General features: G+C 37.9%; 3 protein-coding genes across 3 annotated transcripts; 2 read left to right on the forward strand and 1 right to left on the reverse strand.

Moving 5' to 3' along the window:
- Nucleotides 1–74: 74 nt before the first annotated feature.
- On the forward strand, nt 75–6488 carry LOC105286779 (ras-related protein Rap-2c). Its single transcript, XM_011351976.3, has one exon. It carries the CDS (start codon nt 724–726, stop codon nt 1267–1269), a length of 546 nt encoding a protein of 181 aa, XP_011350278.1. The 5' UTR covers nt 75–723; the 3' UTR covers nt 1270–6488.
- A 4035-nt stretch (nt 6489–10523) lies between these two features.
- Nucleotides 10524–13539, reverse strand: LOC113562478. The gene is made up of 3 exons (XM_026972065.1): nt 13407–13539; nt 12222–12586; nt 10524–11888 (listed from the first exon to the last, which is right to left on the reverse strand). The coding sequence occupies exons 2-3, from the start codon at nt 12567–12569 to the stop codon at nt 10605–10607; spliced, it is 1632 nt and encodes a 543-aa protein (XP_026827866.1). The 5' UTR covers nt 12570–12586; nt 13407–13539; the 3' UTR covers nt 10524–10604.
- A 90-nt stretch (nt 13540–13629) lies between these two features.
- LOC113562500 (1,2-dihydroxy-3-keto-5-methylthiopentene dioxygenase-like) lies at nt 13630–17691 on the forward strand. Its single transcript, XM_026972111.1, has 4 exons — nt 13630–13788; nt 14421–14540; nt 16838–17017; nt 17158–17691. The coding sequence occupies exons 1-4, from the start codon at nt 13666–13668 to the stop codon at nt 17290–17292; spliced, it is 558 nt and encodes a 185-aa protein (XP_026827912.1). The 5' UTR covers nt 13630–13665; the 3' UTR covers nt 17293–17691.
- Nucleotides 17692–17706: the final 15 nt, after the last annotated feature.

The raw sequence follows: 17706 nt of genomic DNA on the forward strand, positions 1-17706 counted from the left end.
GGCGACAAGATGGCGGCGTCGCGTACGTCAGATCTGGGCTGCGTGGCGAGGGAGCGGGGAGGGGGGCAGGAAGAGGAGGTACGGAGGTAGACGGCAGGCTGTGACTGGCTGCGACGGGCGGGCACGGGCACGGACGGGAGTCTGTGTACTCTTTGGTGTGCTCGCGCATAGAGCGTGCGGATAGTTCATGTCGTCATGTCCTGGCTTGCCGTCAGCTTCGCCGTAATATCGTGGCAGCCGTGCAACGGGACGGTGCGAGCCGATTGCCGATTCGCGTGATCCCTGCCTCCGTCGTAGTCTCGCGGTACACGGCCCGTGAATACTCGCGAGATCGTCGTCGATGCCTTTGTTCGCGATCATCGGGTGGACGAGTGCGGACTGTCGCGGATTGTCGTGACGAGGCGAGCGAAGAGGCGAAGCAGGAAGACGAGGACGAAAGAGGCGCCTCGTTTGCTTAGCCTAGGCCTTAGTTGAGCAGCCAGAGTGTGTATTCGCACGAGAGGGAGAAGGTGCAATACTCTTCCTCTCTCCTCCTTTATCTCTCTCTGCCCGAGTCTCTCTCTCGCGCTCGCTCTCTCCTATCTCGTTTCTGCCTCCGTCTCTCTCTCTCTCTCTCTCTCTCTTGGGTGAAACGGCACTCCACACCCCGGCGCGGTCCTGGACACGTCTAGGAAGAGGAGGAGACGCAGAAGGAGGCGCGGAGGAGCCGACGACGACGACGAGATGCGCGAGTTCAAGGTGGTGGTCCTCGGCTCGGGCGGGGTGGGCAAGAGCGCGCTCACCGTGCAATTCGTGTCCGGCTGCTTCATGGAGAAGTACGATCCGACGATCGAGGACTTCTACCGCAAGGAGATCGAGGTGGACAATTCGCCGTGCGTGCTCGAGATCCTCGACACCGCCGGCACCGAGCAGTTCGCGTCGATGCGCGACCTCTACATCAAGAACGGCCAGGGCTTCGTCGTCGTCTACAGCTTGACGAATCACCAGACCTTCCAGGACATCAAGGCGATGAAGGAGCTGATCACGCGCGTCAAGGGCACGGAACGCGTGCCGGTGCTGCTCGTGGCGAACAAGCTCGACCTCGAGCATCAGCGGGAGGTCGGCACCGAGGAGGGCCATCAGCTCGCGCAGCTCTGGGGCTGCCCGTTCGTCGAGGCCTCCGCCAAGAATCGCACCAACGTCAACGAGATGTTCGCCGAGATCGTGCGCGAGATGAACTTCAGCCCGGAGAAGGAGAAGAAGACCTACTGCTGTTGCACCATCCTCTAATACTTAATCAAAACTTTGGCGCGCGCTGCTCCAGCACGGAGGATCGTCGACTCGCGGACTGAACTGGATGAAGGAAGACACGCGATGTGTACAGTGCTCCGGGGAGAACTACGTCGAGCTTTCTCGCCGGTGTGTCTCCTCTTCGTCCCAGGGTGCCCTCCACGTCTCTTTCCAGACCCTGGAGCGTGCTAAAGAAAAATACACAGTGTACAGTGTGGCTTCCGGGAAGATATCGTCAGCGTGTCTCGTTAGCCTTCTCTCAGAGAACCTTCTTCCCGTGGAGGTTCCCTTCCCTTTGGATCTTGGAACGTGCTGTGCACCTGCCAAGGTTAACCCACGAAATCGAATCTACGTCGGACGCTCTATGAATTTTCCAACGGAGGGAATCGCGGTTCTCCCTTTTCGAATTCCCGGAAGACCGTCCTGCAAACGGCGGCCGTTATATACAGATATTTTATTATACGCGAATAGTATTATCTATGTAATATTATAATGTATATACATATAAATATATATATATATTATATAGATAGGCTTAAGGGAGAAAAAGGAGCGAGCGAAAGGTAGCTTTTCCTCGGCAAAAGGACCAATACTCCGCTCGTGAGAAGGAAGAAGGTGTCGGAAAACAGCCCAGGTGTGCGAAACCAAATTCGATATCGACCTTCTGCTCAACTTCAGACAGAATCGTCACACGCAAGTTCGCGAACCGAGTTACCGCAGGCTAGGTGCTGCGCTGAAGAAGGATTACTCGCAGACCTTGAGGGAATCACTGTGATGGTCGATCCACTCTATGGCATGGTGATAGAGATTCGATACTGAAAGAGATTAATCGAGTTTCAGTGACGAGGTTCAGTCCACTTTATCACATGCATTTTGCACGTAACTGCAAAAGTACGTTACGTTACAAGTCCATCTGCCTTGAGCAAGGGACAAAAGTGATTCGGTTTCGAGAGTACTCTTCTCTGTGCAATCATTCTGTGTTAACTTAAGCTAAGGAGGCTTAACGAGCGAGATATCGTATAAATCGTTGTTTTTATACGAGACGTTAGTGACATTGCTATCCAGGGTGTTTCATCTAATTTAATAGTCCGATTTATCTCTATTGTTTGTAAGAATGTAGACAAGTATTTCGCGAATAGGACATTCGATTCAGTAAACGATAATTATAATTTTTCTCAGATTAAAAAAATATTTGTTTCTTCAAAACAGAAGTTTTGTGTAAGATAATTCAAAATATCTTGGATAATCAAAAGAATTAGATGAGACAACCCTGTACCGACTGTACAGTCCTAACATTGAGATATTTTATTGTGCGCAAGGAAAAAGCACTGAGAATGAGGTTTTATACGCGACACCTTAACGATTAACAGATAATTCAATTGTGAGATTTCTTGTGATCTGTTATATAGCGAATCTTCTAATATCTTATTTCCATTTTGCTTTAACGTTTCAAGATGTTTGGCATAGCATAATACTGTATCGGCAAACCGTAATGCGGGAGAGATGAACCAACTAATGTCGCAGTGTGATTATAAAGAAGAATCTTAAAAAAACTAAAGGCCAAAGCTGAAGGCGGCTGGCTTCAGTTTATTAAAAATCTAACGTCACCGGCTATTATTATCACGCAATTATGTGGGAATATTAAGAGAGAAACATTTCGTAAAACTAGTTAACATAATAACGTCAATCTAAACTTGTAATTTGTAAGCTTTGTACGGTAAAAAAAAACATTTGTACTACGTAGGCCGCAAGACTGCACACGCGATTACTATGGGATTGATGACCTTTTAACATGAGTGATTTTACACACCAATGAGAAGAGGGAGAGCACAATAGTTTATCTATAGAATTAAAAATCTCTTGGAAAGGTTCGTAATTTTGCATTAATATTTTCACTATTCATATCAAATCATTTGTACACTATTGTTTATCACTGATAATAACGACACCAATACAAAAAGTGTCTTAATTGCAAAACTATATATTTTATTCTTACAAAATTTCCTTGTCCAGAATCGTTAAAATCGATGAATACAAGAAGAAGACTGCAATGGTTCTCGCATGTAACTTGTAAGATTGATCGAATGTTATTATTTAAAAAAAACTTACGTTGCAACACGAAGGCACAAAACATGGATCTATTTTACAAGTTAACTGTGCTAACAACGGATAACTCGTATAATTTTTCTTGTACGATCAAAATCGCATTATCCGATGTTAAATATCGCTTATCGGTGAGCTGATGAGCGTAACATAGTCATGACACGCTATTCAGTTTGTACACTCCATTTAATCCTTGAATGCACAAAGAACATTTCTATTGTACTGTACTGTTTTTTATGATATTCCCTTTGAGATTGTGTCTTCCTTTTCTGGAATTTTTCAAGTAATTTCTCTACAATATCTATTTGAATTTGTCTCTCAATATTGCTACTTAGATTTCTACAAATTTTTGTTATCAGGCATCCAAGGATTGAATGCAAAGCTCACTCAAACCTCTAGTATGCTTTTACCGATTTTATAAAATATTGTCTCGCTTCTGTGTGTGACAAGAGAGATGTATTTATAATTTGTATAGTCTGTATACACACTAACTCGGTAAGGTATTAACGCATGTATTGTTTGAGTCGTATACGTGCGATACTGTTTCTCAACTCTCAAAGGAAATCGCGGGAAGTAAGAGTTAAAAGAAGTGAAAAAGGACGAACTGATGTATAGTATTTCTACGATAGTAATTAGATTGATCTTAAATACTGGGAAGAGGTATCGTTCGCATACTTGAAACGGTGTGCGTCCGTGTGTGTGTGGGTGTCTGTGTGTGCGTGTAATTTGGAATATCACTGTCGGTGCACTTTCTCCGAATGGTGCTCTGTACTATTTTTCGGCTCTCGTGTCAGAAAGAAAGAAAAACAAAAAAATCGACGTGACGCCGCGACGGAAACTGCGGTCGCGAGTAATCTCGCGGTTTGCGGGCGAACAACGGGCGAACGAGAGAATAGGCGGAACATTTCGTACACTGCTATTTCGTCACGTTCTCGCGGAAAATTCTTAGTCTCGCTGTGATCCCGTAGTCGTAACTCCGCATCTTTTCCATGTCGTGTTACAATAAACGCGGAGCCATTCCCCAGCTTCGATCGAAGGGCCTCTTTATAAAGCGTTTTTAATTGTCATCACCCGACTCCTGTCGACACTGCTTGCGTTTCTCGCTCTATTTTACACACACGTGTTACGTCACACACGTTTACACACACACATACACACACGTGTGTGAAATCCGGATCACAAAGGACGCGCAAGGCCGTCGTCCGCCTAGATAGCTCACTAGGTATTTGATATACTCGAAAAATCTATTTATATATTTGTACAAGGAGAGAGAGAACCGTGCCACGTGCGTATCTCTCGCGCGTCCAATTCTCGGATACTGCACGCGCTATTTTTCTAAGCGGCGTCCGGAGATTTTTATCACACGGTTGATCTTCGATAAGGAGCATTCTAACGATAATGAAATATTAATTTTTATTTGGTGAGCTATTGCCGGCGGAGGAGAGCGTCGAGAAAAGAAAATTGCGCCGTGTCTGGGGTTGGCCAGCATATCATGTATCTAAGGACCAGAATTATTTCTCTCTCTTTGGCCCCCTTCACTTTTACTTGTACAATCGGCGAATTAGTTATCCCTCTCCGTGTCTCGAATAAAAAAAAAAAGGAAAGGATGTATCGTGTGTGCATATTGTAACGATTTGCATGCATTGGAGGTATGTGCGCATTTGTTATGTAACCGGGTCGCGTATATTGATTAATAATTGGAGAAAAGAAAAACGGAAAAAAAGAGCAAGAAAAACACCACGATTTAGATATGTGTATATCGGCCTTTCAGTACTACTCTACCTGCGTATCTGATATATTGAGTACGAAATACGTTATATATTTTTTACAATGTGAAGAATCTGTAAATATATAGCGAGTCGAAGTATATATATAATAAAAGGTAATTATCTTGAAACTCTGACGAGATGGAATATTTCAAAGTGAATATCTTACGACGAAAGAAAAAAAATGTGCATTGCGTAATAGACCAAATGCAGTTTCTTTCTTTCATGCGCACGGTTGTGCAAGATATTTTACAATAGTATAATTATATGTGGAACGACGTCATATGGGCAGACGAAACTAGAATGCTGGAATTGACGAAGTTGAAGTCCTTTTACACTGAGAAGTTCGATTTATTATTCTTTTCTTTTTCTCAAATGAGCCGCCGATAATTGTTCGAAAATGTTTTCGAGTCGTCTAGTATTATCTTCTCGCGACGTTTTCGCGTAAAGTAGTCGTTATCTTAAAATAGTTTTAATGAAACATTATTTCAGGATATTTTATTTGAGGAACATTAAATATACATTTACACACAATTCTTTTGTTCGGATGACTAAGTAATCGAGCAATTTATCGTACTTTTATCGTGAAGTACCAGCATGAGAATCTAGTCATGATGATATAAGTCGTGGTATTCGCAAGTCACAGTTGCATTTGCCGTTGCATTCTTGAGATATTTCTTCCGCGAGGAACGATTACCATAAAATTTTTACATTTTTTTTTATTTCATTGTAACGAATAATTTTTTTTTTATTATTCAAAGGTATTTTCCTCGCTGTTTGTAAGTATCGAAGATGTTGACCCCAAAGCTCTGCCCATCTGATACATGCAATATCTAAAAAAAGGATAATTAGGTTTTAATTTTAAGAGATCTTTTAGACCGTTTAGACTGGTGCACATTTTTTCTTTATTCGCACAATTCTCTTTTGTTTTTTTTCCTACTTACTAACCATTGTAACAATGGCATTTGGCACTATCGCACAAATATAGCATTAGAATTTTGAGACCGATTGGACATAAACTTGTGACGAGAAAATCTAGGTGTATATTTTTTAGGACTAACGATTTCGCTATTTTAAGCCATTATTGCTTGAAATAACGATCTTAACGAAATCGTGTTGAATTTTAAATTGTTTATAGAGAAATCGGTTTATGTTACTAAGTTTTAAGTGCAGGTCGTATGCAGCATAATAATATTATCGTTGTAAAGATGTCGAACTTGTTAGGTGATTAATCATAATTCAGTTTGTACGATGATGTCGATGATAAAAAAAACTTAATGTTTGTGATTAAGGAGAAAGACTAAGGTAATGATCGTATATACGTTTCAAATAAAATCCTTTTATATTTCATTTTGCATTTCCTGCACGTGTATTTTATTAATCAGTCATCAATCCAATAACACCCTGAGTATACACATACACGCGCACACACACATCACGTATATACATATTTTAATAAATATAAGAATTAGAATAAAGATCCGTACACGTATTTTTCTATAATGATAAAACCACGTCTCAGATATTCATGCAAGAATCGAAGGCTTTAAATTTAGCAATTCAAATTTGATATATTAAGATCATTAAGATCAGTAAAAAACTGAGTAACAAAATATCTTAGTACAACAATTTGATTTCGAGTTATTAAGAGAAAAAACTTAATAAAGAAAAGGAACAGAAAATCATTTATATTTAAATTTAATTATTTCTGTTTTGTAATTTTTATGAAATTAATTCTGTGACGCGTATAAGTATAATATATATAGTAGTTATGTCTCTCAAAAAAGCTACAAACGACAAAATAAACGACAAGATAAAAAAATACGTATACGAAACTTTATATAAATGGGATTATCACTATAAGATTATCTTAAATAACAACAATAGAATATATCAATATTTTTTGTTTCTGCCTTTTACATAAAGTACAACTTTTTTTCTTAATGAATGTAAAATTATTATTTTGTACAGTTGAACAATTTTTTCTTTTCCTTATTACTTTACATACACGGACTGTCCAGGCTCTGGTACCAAAAATATAAAATCAATATAACATCAATTATTTCTTATTTTTTGTTCTCAAAATACATTCCTTCTGAGTCAATAAAACGTCGGAAGTGTTTAAAATATTTTCCAGAACAGTCATTGTACTTCATTTTTGGAATCACCTACAAAAGCGAGCTTTGAATGTTCTGAACGATTTCGTAACGTTTTCCTTTCATCGCCAACTTGAGTTGTAAGAATAATCGTCATTTTAAGTGGTTCATATTGAAAATACTATGTTTTTTAGTAATTAGGATATTTTCATAAAATTCAGATCAATATCGACCGTTCTTCGTGTATCTGGAGTGTTCCACTTTAGCATCCCTTGGATTCTCTGTCAGCGTATGCGGTACGAAGTGTGCCTTCCGTTTGCCCAAATCTCGATCAGAATTTGAGTGCTTTAGATATATAAGCCAGTGATTCCTTGATGAGTTTTGCAAACACACTGCAATCTGATCGAAGGATTTTAAGTTTTTGCACGTTTTCGGAAGTACTTTTTTTGGCGACAGTGCTCATAAAGCGTTTGTGATGTTTTCCTTGCCGTTACGAAATCGAGTGTACATTGAAAATGTTGAAACGATCCGAAACGACAAATAATCACTAGTACAGACTTTTCGTTATTTCATACGTTCCGTCAGCTATTTTGCTCAGCTTAAAGCAAAGTTTAATATTAGCTGTTTGTTCCATAATGTTTTTTTGTCAATAAGTCAATAAAGTATTGGCACATTTTACGTCAGAACTAATGCGCCTTGAAAATTTTGGATCGTCATCATCATAAAATGTCAAGCTTCGTACTTTCATTTAAAGATAACGCTACAAAAAATTTTTTAATTTTTTTAAAATTAGACACAGAGGCTGGACAGATCGTGTATGCATCTAAAAAATACAAAATTATTATTGAACTATATTCTACATGCGCTTCTATGAAGTACGCGTAATTGGTACATGTACCAATCGCAAATCACAAAAATACACTGTTTTCAGAAAAATACATATTAATATAAATACAAGAGTTACTAGTAAATACTATAATTACAAAACTGCAGTCTTTCAGGAAAAAACATTTATACTGTCTATATATTTCAAATAAAGTTTGTTAGTAAAAATGAAATAGATTTAAAATATATATATTCAAATGATAATATTTTCTTTCAAGCATTAAATTATTTGAAAGAAAAATATTTAATAATGGCATTTAATAATAACATTTTCTATTAATGATGGATTCTTTCTGAGCGAACAGTTATAATTCTATTAAAGCTGTATTAAAAACTGTATCAAAATTTTATTACAACTCTTCTTAAATTACTTGACTTTCTACACTCACTTTCTCTGTACTCAATTCGGACATTAGTTTAATACTTGATTATTCTATTAAAAACCGCGTGTAAATATTTTTTTATGCGTCATCAAGTCTTAATAGAGAGTTGCCGATAGAGTTCCACATCCTATCAATACAAGAATAATCTTGTTTGTTGGATATCTTGAGGTATACGCAGACAAGTAAGTACAAGATGTACAATTTCTGGACGCCCAAGGTAACACTGTAAAATAATAAAATGAGTTTATTACGTGGTTCAGTGGTATATTACGTAATAAATTCTACTCCATAATATTCTCTATGATATTTCTATTTTCTATATTTATAATATTTATTGTGTCGCTCACTTACGGTATATCTTCAGTTGGCTTCATTAAAGGCTCGGCGTTTACAAGATACACCTTGATCCACGAGAGATGTCTCTAAAGTACGTATATTTATGCATGGATTGTGTCAAGCTGTCTTGATACGCGAGAGCATAAGGTTGAACATTTTAGCGTAAGGCGTATAGCTGACTATATCATTCAAGGTTGCCAAGTTCAGCAACAGAACGTTGATCACGTATCCTGAGTCCTTAAATCATCCGCGACTATCTCGCAAAATTTCACGGCGGAGAGTAGCAGCATTACAAACTTATCTTCGGGAAAATTTTTCTCGTAAATCATAACGACTTTCATCGCCTCGATGTAATGAGTATTATGTCTCAAATGCATTTCTTTCGCTGGACCAACCAAAATGAAACCAACTTATTCGTCTCATTTCGCACATGTAATCGATGTACTCTATGGTGGTGGCATGCAAAATCATATGGCGGATCAAGCTTTTTCGATCTAGGTTGATGTACATATCAGTTTGCGTCGGTTGACATTGTATACATGTGCACCTGTGCGGAATCGCGTATGTATGACGAAGCACCGTTTTTCGTAATCCTGGATTATTTCCATTACAGTTCCATGGATTTAATCATAGGCGCTATGGTAGCCTGATCGAGCGGCTCCACCGATCCATTGATTGCATGAATTATTTCGTCCTTGTTTACCAATTTCTCCTTTCCAGAAATATGTTATGCAATATTCTAATATACTGTCTATATCATTTAACATTTTGTTAATAATACGGACTGGAAAATGCCTATTCTTTCTTATGCTCGATATTCTCCTTACTAACGCTATCACCAATAGCGAGTAATTCGTTGCATTTGACGAATCTTTATTCTTCAGAATATCGCGTATGCACAGCAACACGCACATTAAATTGAGGAAGTTGAAGGAGGCACCAGTCAGATAAGAAATGTAAACGTTGTTCATCAACTGGTCCGTGGATATCACCTGTAACGGAAAGATAAGCAAAACTCTTGTAAAAATAATCGATAACAAAAGGAAGAATAGTTCACGATCATGCGACTGTAGTTTACGTGAGAAAAAAACAAATTCCGAAATATTGCATGAAATTTAAAAGAAATTTTGCGATTGAATCAAAGAAATATATATACAGGGTGTCCCAGACCTACCGTATCACCGATTAATGGTAGATTCCTGAGGTGATTCTGAGACGAATGTTCCTCTTGCAAAATGTCGAGGGTGGCGTAGTTTCGGCGCTACGAAGGGTTGTAGTTATCCTATCCTTGTGTAGAATTTCCCGCGTTCAGTGACAGTAGGTCGAAGGGGTCCCGCGCATCGCGCACACTTCAATTTGAACAGCCGCGAAAAATTAAGATCAAAATTGAACCCTTCGTAGCGCCGAAACTACGCCACCCTCGACATTTTGCAAGAGGAACATTCGTCTCAGAATCATCTCAGGAATCTACCATTAACCGGTGATACGGTAGGTCTGGGACACCCTGTATATAAAATAATTGTTTCTAATTGTTGAACACCTTAAATTAATTTTACTACGCATAAAGTAGCATTTAATTACATATAGACATATCGCGCGATAAAAATTCTAGATAAAATTTATTCTTATAACTATATCTGTAATTGTAAATCACCTCGTTCTGTAACATGATGTCCACGAATGTATGAACCTCTTAGAATTCCACGAGGGATTTGTTATGCAAACAATTTTTTTTAGGCACGATATCAGTACGTTATACTCATTGTTCACTTTGATTTTGAAAAAAACGATTGCAGTGCCACTATCTTCTTCGTTGTGAACAGAGGATGATCGACTTGCACGTTGCCAATCAGAATTTTCGTCAGGGTGAGCGTTACTGCTTTCGTATTCAGCAGAAAGTTTTCTAGAACGTAACGCATCATGTGATGTTCACATATGTTTTTATTAGACGCTACAAATTGCATGAAGGCCTTCTCGCTGTACAATTCCGTGAGAGGATTGTCGTGTACATGCTTTATCGCGTATCGCAATACGATGCAATAGAATTCCATTACGTTCACTGTCGATAATATTCTCAGCACCGACTTCAAAATAAAACTCGAGTACAATTTCGACCAGAGATTCTGCGTGGTAAATACATAAACATATTCCAATAAGGTGCTCGTATTGTATTTCGTCATATGCGCGACGCACAATTGCATGTGCTCTTCAAGAAAATCCAATACAGATTCGTCCCACTCCTTGTAGCGATCCATCAGTTCTTTAAAATATTCCAGTTTGCCATTAACGATGCAATAACGCAATTCTTGAATAGTGAAAACGGACTCGGTCGCTTGCCGATCTCCCGCGAATTGCTTCAAGCATTCCTCCAAATGGTCATTCCTTTCCGGGAAGATATCTCGCTTCATGAAGTCTATAAAGTCCTGGCATTCAATAGCAATTGCACGCTGCAACGAGATCGCAAAGTTATCCGTGTCATCGACTTCCGCCCAGTAGAAGTACTCGTGACAGTCGACCTTCTTAATCTGGTTCAACAACACGGCGATTAATTCCTGTGCCAGCTTCTGCGTAATGACCTTTATATCCTCAACAGGAAGCGTGTCTTCATATCTGCGCAAGCCGAGGGTAAAAAATGTCGCCGAAGTGCTGTCCTCGTTTGTTACTCCTTGCATGCATATACAGTTCTTGGTGTGGCGAAGCAACGTCTTTATGAGAATGCCATGCTCCTCGTACATCGTCTCGGGTACGATGGGTAGCATGGAGAAACGAGTTCTCCTCAAGTCAGTCAGCGGGTCCAGCAACATTTGAAAATACGCGACTAATTGCCATGCGTATTCCCTCCCATTTTCCTTTGATGATCGTGTCTTGTGCAACTGTAGGCACCTTTTGTATATGTTGCTGGTCAATTGTATGATCAGATGCTTCGCTCGTTTGTATTCCAGCTCAGGAATGCACTTGACTACTATCTCCAAGATCTCTACGCACAGATCCAAAGGTATGTACATCAATGATTCGGCCAGTATCATCTCATACTTGAAGCTCCATATTATCTATACAAATGACAAGAACATAAAACGCGATAATAAATAAAGTTATTTGTTAATTGACAATGGTATGTAAAGAAGGAAAAAAATGTATGTATGAGGGGGAGGTCACATGTGTACACCTAGTAACATATTAGATTAAAATATAGATTAATATTAATAATAATAATAATAATAATATTAATAAAATATTAATAATCTATATTTCAGATTGCCTTTAACAAACATAATTCACACTTACAATTGTTACATTATTTTTTCTTTTACTTTATACATATTTTATTCAATATTATGTATTAATCTGATTTTTCTACTTATGTTATCCATTTATCTAATTACCTGTATAAAGAGATACGGTGATAATGGGGGCCACTGTCCAACCATGTGACCATATCGCACGTCCTCCGTGAGGAAAGTTTGTACTTTGAAATACGTATTCAACAAAAGCCAGTTGTAACCGCAAGCAACGTTTAGCGTAATATAATACTTTTCATTCCTAGGATTACTTATTTCGTTTTGCATTAGATGCATTTTGTGCTTTTGAAAGATGCTAGAGATGGTTTCTACTATCTCGTTAATGGTGTGTGAAGTCTCTTCTGTTGCTCGAGACGAGAGAAATCGTAGTTTACCATGTCTCTGCTCCATTTTCATCAAATACTTTTGTATTTCCTGAGAAAACGCTTCCATCTTATATGTATAAGAATCTAATAAAACAAATTGAAAAAAAAGGATTAGTAATATGTAAATAATATTAAGTGTAATAAAATATATGATACGATATTATATCATATAACATAAAATATAAGAAACGACACGAGTAAAATATTATGTTACATAAAATAAATGTTAAGATAAAGCACATGTAAAGTACAATTACATGTATAAACATTAGTTAAAGTATAAAAATAATATAAAATAATTTATAATACAACATATGATTAAACATAATTGATTTATCATTTAATTGTAAATATTACAATCCCATTAAAATAGTGATTTCAAAGACAAAATTAAGAATACAGAATTTATCTAAGCTTAATTATAAACTTGAAAATAAAATTATATATAATTCTTCTCTTAAAAATTAAATATGAACAAATATCTTGAATTACTATAGTATACATTGTACATGATTAAAATAACTTAATCTGATATTGAAATTCTTATATAAGATATACATAAAATATGTGTTTTATTTATTTATTTATTAGGGAAAGTTATTAAGAAAAGTAAACATATGTAAAAATATCAAATGCAATATAAACAATGAAATTACAGTTATCAATAATAATATAATAACAATATTAATAATTATAACAAGAGAAAACAATTATGATGATATAACAGCTAAAGCATATTCCAAGTAGATTTTTTAGATATTGATAAATAGGGATATATTGTGTGAACTGATAATAAAAAATATAAATAAATAAACATATTTAATATAGAATTATTAAAAAAAGAATACTAATTGTGAATACAAATTCTCAATACTATGAAATATATATATAAATTCAGACTCACCTGTTTAAAGTTTCCTATTTAACGAATGCTTCTTATTTGTTTCCTTTACCACTACAAACTATCACAAACAATCGAAAACCAAAAACATAATCACATTTTTTATCATATATTCTAGCGGAACCCTATAAACTCTTTATCCGGTAAGTCGCGCGCTAATCAACTGATCGCTTACGTCATATCAGCTGATTAATAACAAACTACGTGGAATTGTTCTTGTTCTTGATTGTTTGAAATATTGTTTGATTTTGATCGAACGACAATGGTGCGCGCTTGGTACATGGACAACAACACCGACGATCAACGATTGGAACATCACCGGCAACCGCCGAAATTCGTATCGCTGGAAGACCTCTTCACGCTTACGGGTGTCGAGTATTTTCAGGTTAGGAATGTCGAGCACGCGAGATTCGTGAAACGTTATGGTTGAATATATTATAATTCGAAAACTGATTATCTCGGTGATATCGTTCCGTGTCTATTTCGCATTCTGAGTTGCGTGCAATTGATTTGGTGTATGATTCTTAACCTTGAATATAATAGAAATCACGTTTGAAAACATAAATCGTGTGCAGTCCACTTAACGCTAGAAATGTTTCAAGATACTTTCTATCCTTCTTTTCACTTGAAAGAAGATAGAGGACGGAATATGTTTTGTATTTTTATTTAATTGTAGTCCAGTTAGCATTGCGAATGCTACAAAACACTTTATATCTTTTCTCTTCTTTCAAATAAAAAGAACCCTCTGAAATATTAATGAAGAGTTATGGGACACCCTGTATACTCTGCAAATTACTCATATTTATTTAATGTCGCGTAATATTTATATAATCTTATTAAATGTTCAGCTATTTTGTTCAGTACATAAAATAAATTTTTTAATTAATTAAAAGTTAATACACCGGTTTGCGTTCAAATTTTGTTTAAAAAATCCGCACAGCCTCTGCGGTCAACCAATATTTACATATTTATAGATATATTTATTTATCATTTATAATTAATACTTACATTTTTCAGATAAATCATTTAAACTATGGAATGGATGCAACCCTGAAAACATTAAGAGAGAATCGTGGTTATTCGTACGAAGATGAGATAACGTGCTCCAAAGAGTGTTTGCAAAATTATGAAGAAAAGGTATAAAAGCTATCTATCTAGATTTACGGTATTTAGTATATTACAGGAAGAAATTTGATTATTAGGTATACAAATTAATTCAGTGCGTTTTTATACCTTTGTACACCTAATAATTTTTGTAGATCAATATCGTTCAGAGTTATTTTTTAAAAGATAGTTAAACATTATTGTGTAATATTGATAGTCATTTCATGAAAGTTCTGGATGAAAGAAAGAAAATAATATATATATACGCACCGGAATATTTTATTGTTATTAAATATAATTTCCTTATTTTTTAAGGGAAGGTATCAATTGCCCACAGTGCAATTGCGCACATGGCGCACTAGGCCAATAAAATCAGTCAAATGTAACCTAACCCAACCCAACTAAGCACTTTGATTGGCCTAATGTGCCATGTGCGCAATTGCACTGTGGGCAAACGAGACCATTTTTGAACACAGTTTCGTGAATTCAATACTTCTTTAAAGAATTTTTAATATCTGCTGCCAATGAGGTAACTGTAGGACATTCGATGCTCGAATAGGAGTGAGCGAGACACAATGGTCACTGGACGCGATAGGCGATGAGCGACATCCAATGAGAGCTCTGCTAGAGTTAGAGACGTTTGGAAAAGTAGAGCTCTCATTGGATGTCGCTCATCGCTAATTGCGTTTAGTGTGCAGTGGCCATGAGACACACTGCGTCTGAATTCTCTAATTTAACGTTAAGTTAAAGGCCATATTACACTACGCGATTCGGTTCGGCTACACTTCAAGAGTGATTGGAATGCAACCAATCGCAAACCGTAATCTCAACCGCAACCGAGCCCGCAACCTGTAGTGTAATACGGCCTTAACAGTTTTATTATCGTTATATTGTTATTGCGCATAATATATATGGTTAAAAAAGCTGCACAACGACAATATAATGATAACGACCCTCTCGTCAAGAGTTGTAAAATAGGCCTACCGGCCGGACACCGCTGCCAGCCGGCTTTCGGAGTGAGACGCCTCTATAGGCGTCTCTACTCACAATGTTAAAGTTTTATTGGCCCTGAAAAGAGCCGTTTGTGGGGCAAGCGCGGAAGCATCTTTTAATAATCCGTCCAAAATCCAGACCGGTCAATAACTTGGTTAAGTCGATTAGGTATTGAATCGAACAAGGTTGCGAGGAAGTCTGGTTGGAACCGAAGTTCTTCCCAAATTTCTCTCGCGTGATCGACTACCGCTGCTACCGTCCTCTCCTTTCTCGGTTTCCATCGTCGAATCATTTCTGTCCAAATATTCTTGATTAAATTTAAGTCTGGTGAATAAGTAGGCCAATTGATCAACTGGATCTCCGGATGATCCCGAAACCATTCTCGTGTTTCACGCGAAGTGTGGACGCCGGTGTTATCCTGCACCAGTCGGATAACTGGCACCTCCTGTGCAGGATAGATTGCACGTACGGATGGAAGAAAGACTTCTTCTAGTATGCTAATGTAATCCGCAGAGTTCATTCGCGTTGGAATGTCCACCAGCTCTCCGAATGCGGTGCCAGAAATCCAGCCCCACATTGTGCATGAAATCTTCTCACTTTTGTGGCTAGGCTCAACATCACGCAACCCTACATTGTCTGGACGCCGTACGCGAGGTATACGGTCGACAGACGATATGAAGATTTTCTCATCGGTCCAAATCGTAGTCTCCCACTCCTCACGGCTCGTCACCAAGTTTTCTAACGCAAACGCGATACGCTGATCCCGATGGATGGGAGTCAGCGGGATTTTGTGGGCTGGTCGGTCGCAGAGATATTCAGCTTCGTCGAGACTTCGTGGCTGAGCGGTCTTCTCGGATGTTTGAACGTTCGCGTTGATCTCCTCGACGGTCCGAATCCGAAATCTGAGGGATTTTTCAACAACTGCAGCGGCGATAGCCTCCTCTTGTTTCGCCTCGGTTTTCTGAGGACTACGATTATTCTGATCATGCGAAGCATAATCACGGTTCTTGCAAAATCGTTGTATCCATCGTCGGACAGTTTTTATAGAACATGGAATTTCACCAGCAATGTCCGCTACTGGTCTTCCGGCCCGCCACTGTTCGACGATACGATCTCGCATTTCAGGACACAGGTTCTGAGGCATCGTTAGAATTTATAATGCAATAACGTCCGCTCGATGCTATGACACCACGATAAATAACAGGGAGAGGACACTTGTAGCATATAAGTTTCGTCGACCGTTGTGCTGCCATCTAGGCAGCACACATTCAGAACTACAATCGATATGACATGTTCAAATAAAATTGTTCATAAAATATCTTCGTACAAATTTTTAGTTAAAACATTTTTTCACCGAACATCTTCACACCGACGAGGAGATACGTCTAGTTCTGGATGGATCAGGGTACTTTGATGTACGAGACAAGGAAGATCAATGGATCCGCATCGCAGTGACGGCTGGTGATCTCATAATTATACCCAGTGGGATTTATCACCGTTTCACATTGGATACTAATGTAAGAACGCTTAGAGATTTTCTCTTTCTTAAACAATTCTTCAGCACTCATTTCATCCTTTCTCTTTGAAGAAAATATTTTGGAAAATATATTTCTTAAATAAACGTATTGAATTTTAATTTTCCTATGTGTGTTTTTAGAACTATGTAAAGGCCAAACGATACTTCATTGGTGAGCCAGTTTGGTTGCCGTACAATAGACCAGCTGATGAAATGGAATGCCGAAAACAATATCTGAGACAATTACATAAAGGCTTTCAAGCGCCTTCACTTTAACATTTTAATAATTTTCGATGCTCGGATAGGAGGGAGCGAGACATAATGGCCACTGGACGCGATAGGCGATGAGCGACATCCAATGAGAGCTCTGCTAGAGATAGAGATAGAGAGTTTGGAAAAGTAGAGCTCTCATTGGATATCGCGTTTAGTATGCAGTGGCCGAGTGGCCATGAGACACAATTTTCTCTTTAACAATTTGGAGTCAATATTATAAATATATGAGCTTCCATGAAAGTATATCTTTTTATACTTTATATACGAGTACGTATATATATATTCTATATGTCAAAATATATATTACATATGCAGTACGTTTATATGAAACTAACGTTGTAATTACAATAATAATTGCAATCCTTGTAATGCAAAATAAAAGCAGCTATATATTCAATCTCTTCAATATGTTTATTT

This window comes from Ooceraea biroi, chromosome 1 (genome assembly GCF_003672135.1).
Source record: "Ooceraea biroi isolate clonal line C1 chromosome 1, Obir_v5.4, whole genome shotgun sequence".
NCBI lineage: Eukaryota > Metazoa > Arthropoda > Insecta > Hymenoptera > Formicidae > Ooceraea > Ooceraea biroi.

Coding starts and splice junctions, on each gene's coding strand:
- LOC105286779 (XM_011351976.3), top strand. CDS start 724: ATGCGCGAGTTCAAGGTGGTGGTCCTCGGCTCGGGCGGGGTGGGCAAG.
- LOC113562500 (XM_026972111.1), top strand. CDS start 13,666: ATGGTGCGCGCTTGGTACATGGACAACAACACCGACGATCAACGATTG. Junction 13,789..14,420: donor CGGGTGTCGAGTATTTTCAG/GTTAGGAATGTC, acceptor TACATTTTTCAG/ATAAATCATTTAAACTATGG. Junction 17,018..17,157: donor GTTTCACATTGGATACTAAT/GTAAGAACGCTT, acceptor GTGTGTTTTTAG/AACTATGTAAAGGCCAAACG.
- LOC113562478 (XM_026972065.1), bottom strand. CDS start 12,569: ATGGAAGCGTTTTCTCAGGAAATACAAAAGTATTTGATGAAAATGGAG. Junction 11,889..12,221: donor CACCGTATCTCTTTATACAG/GTAATTAGATAA, acceptor TCATTTGTATAG/ATAATATGGAGCTTCAAGTA.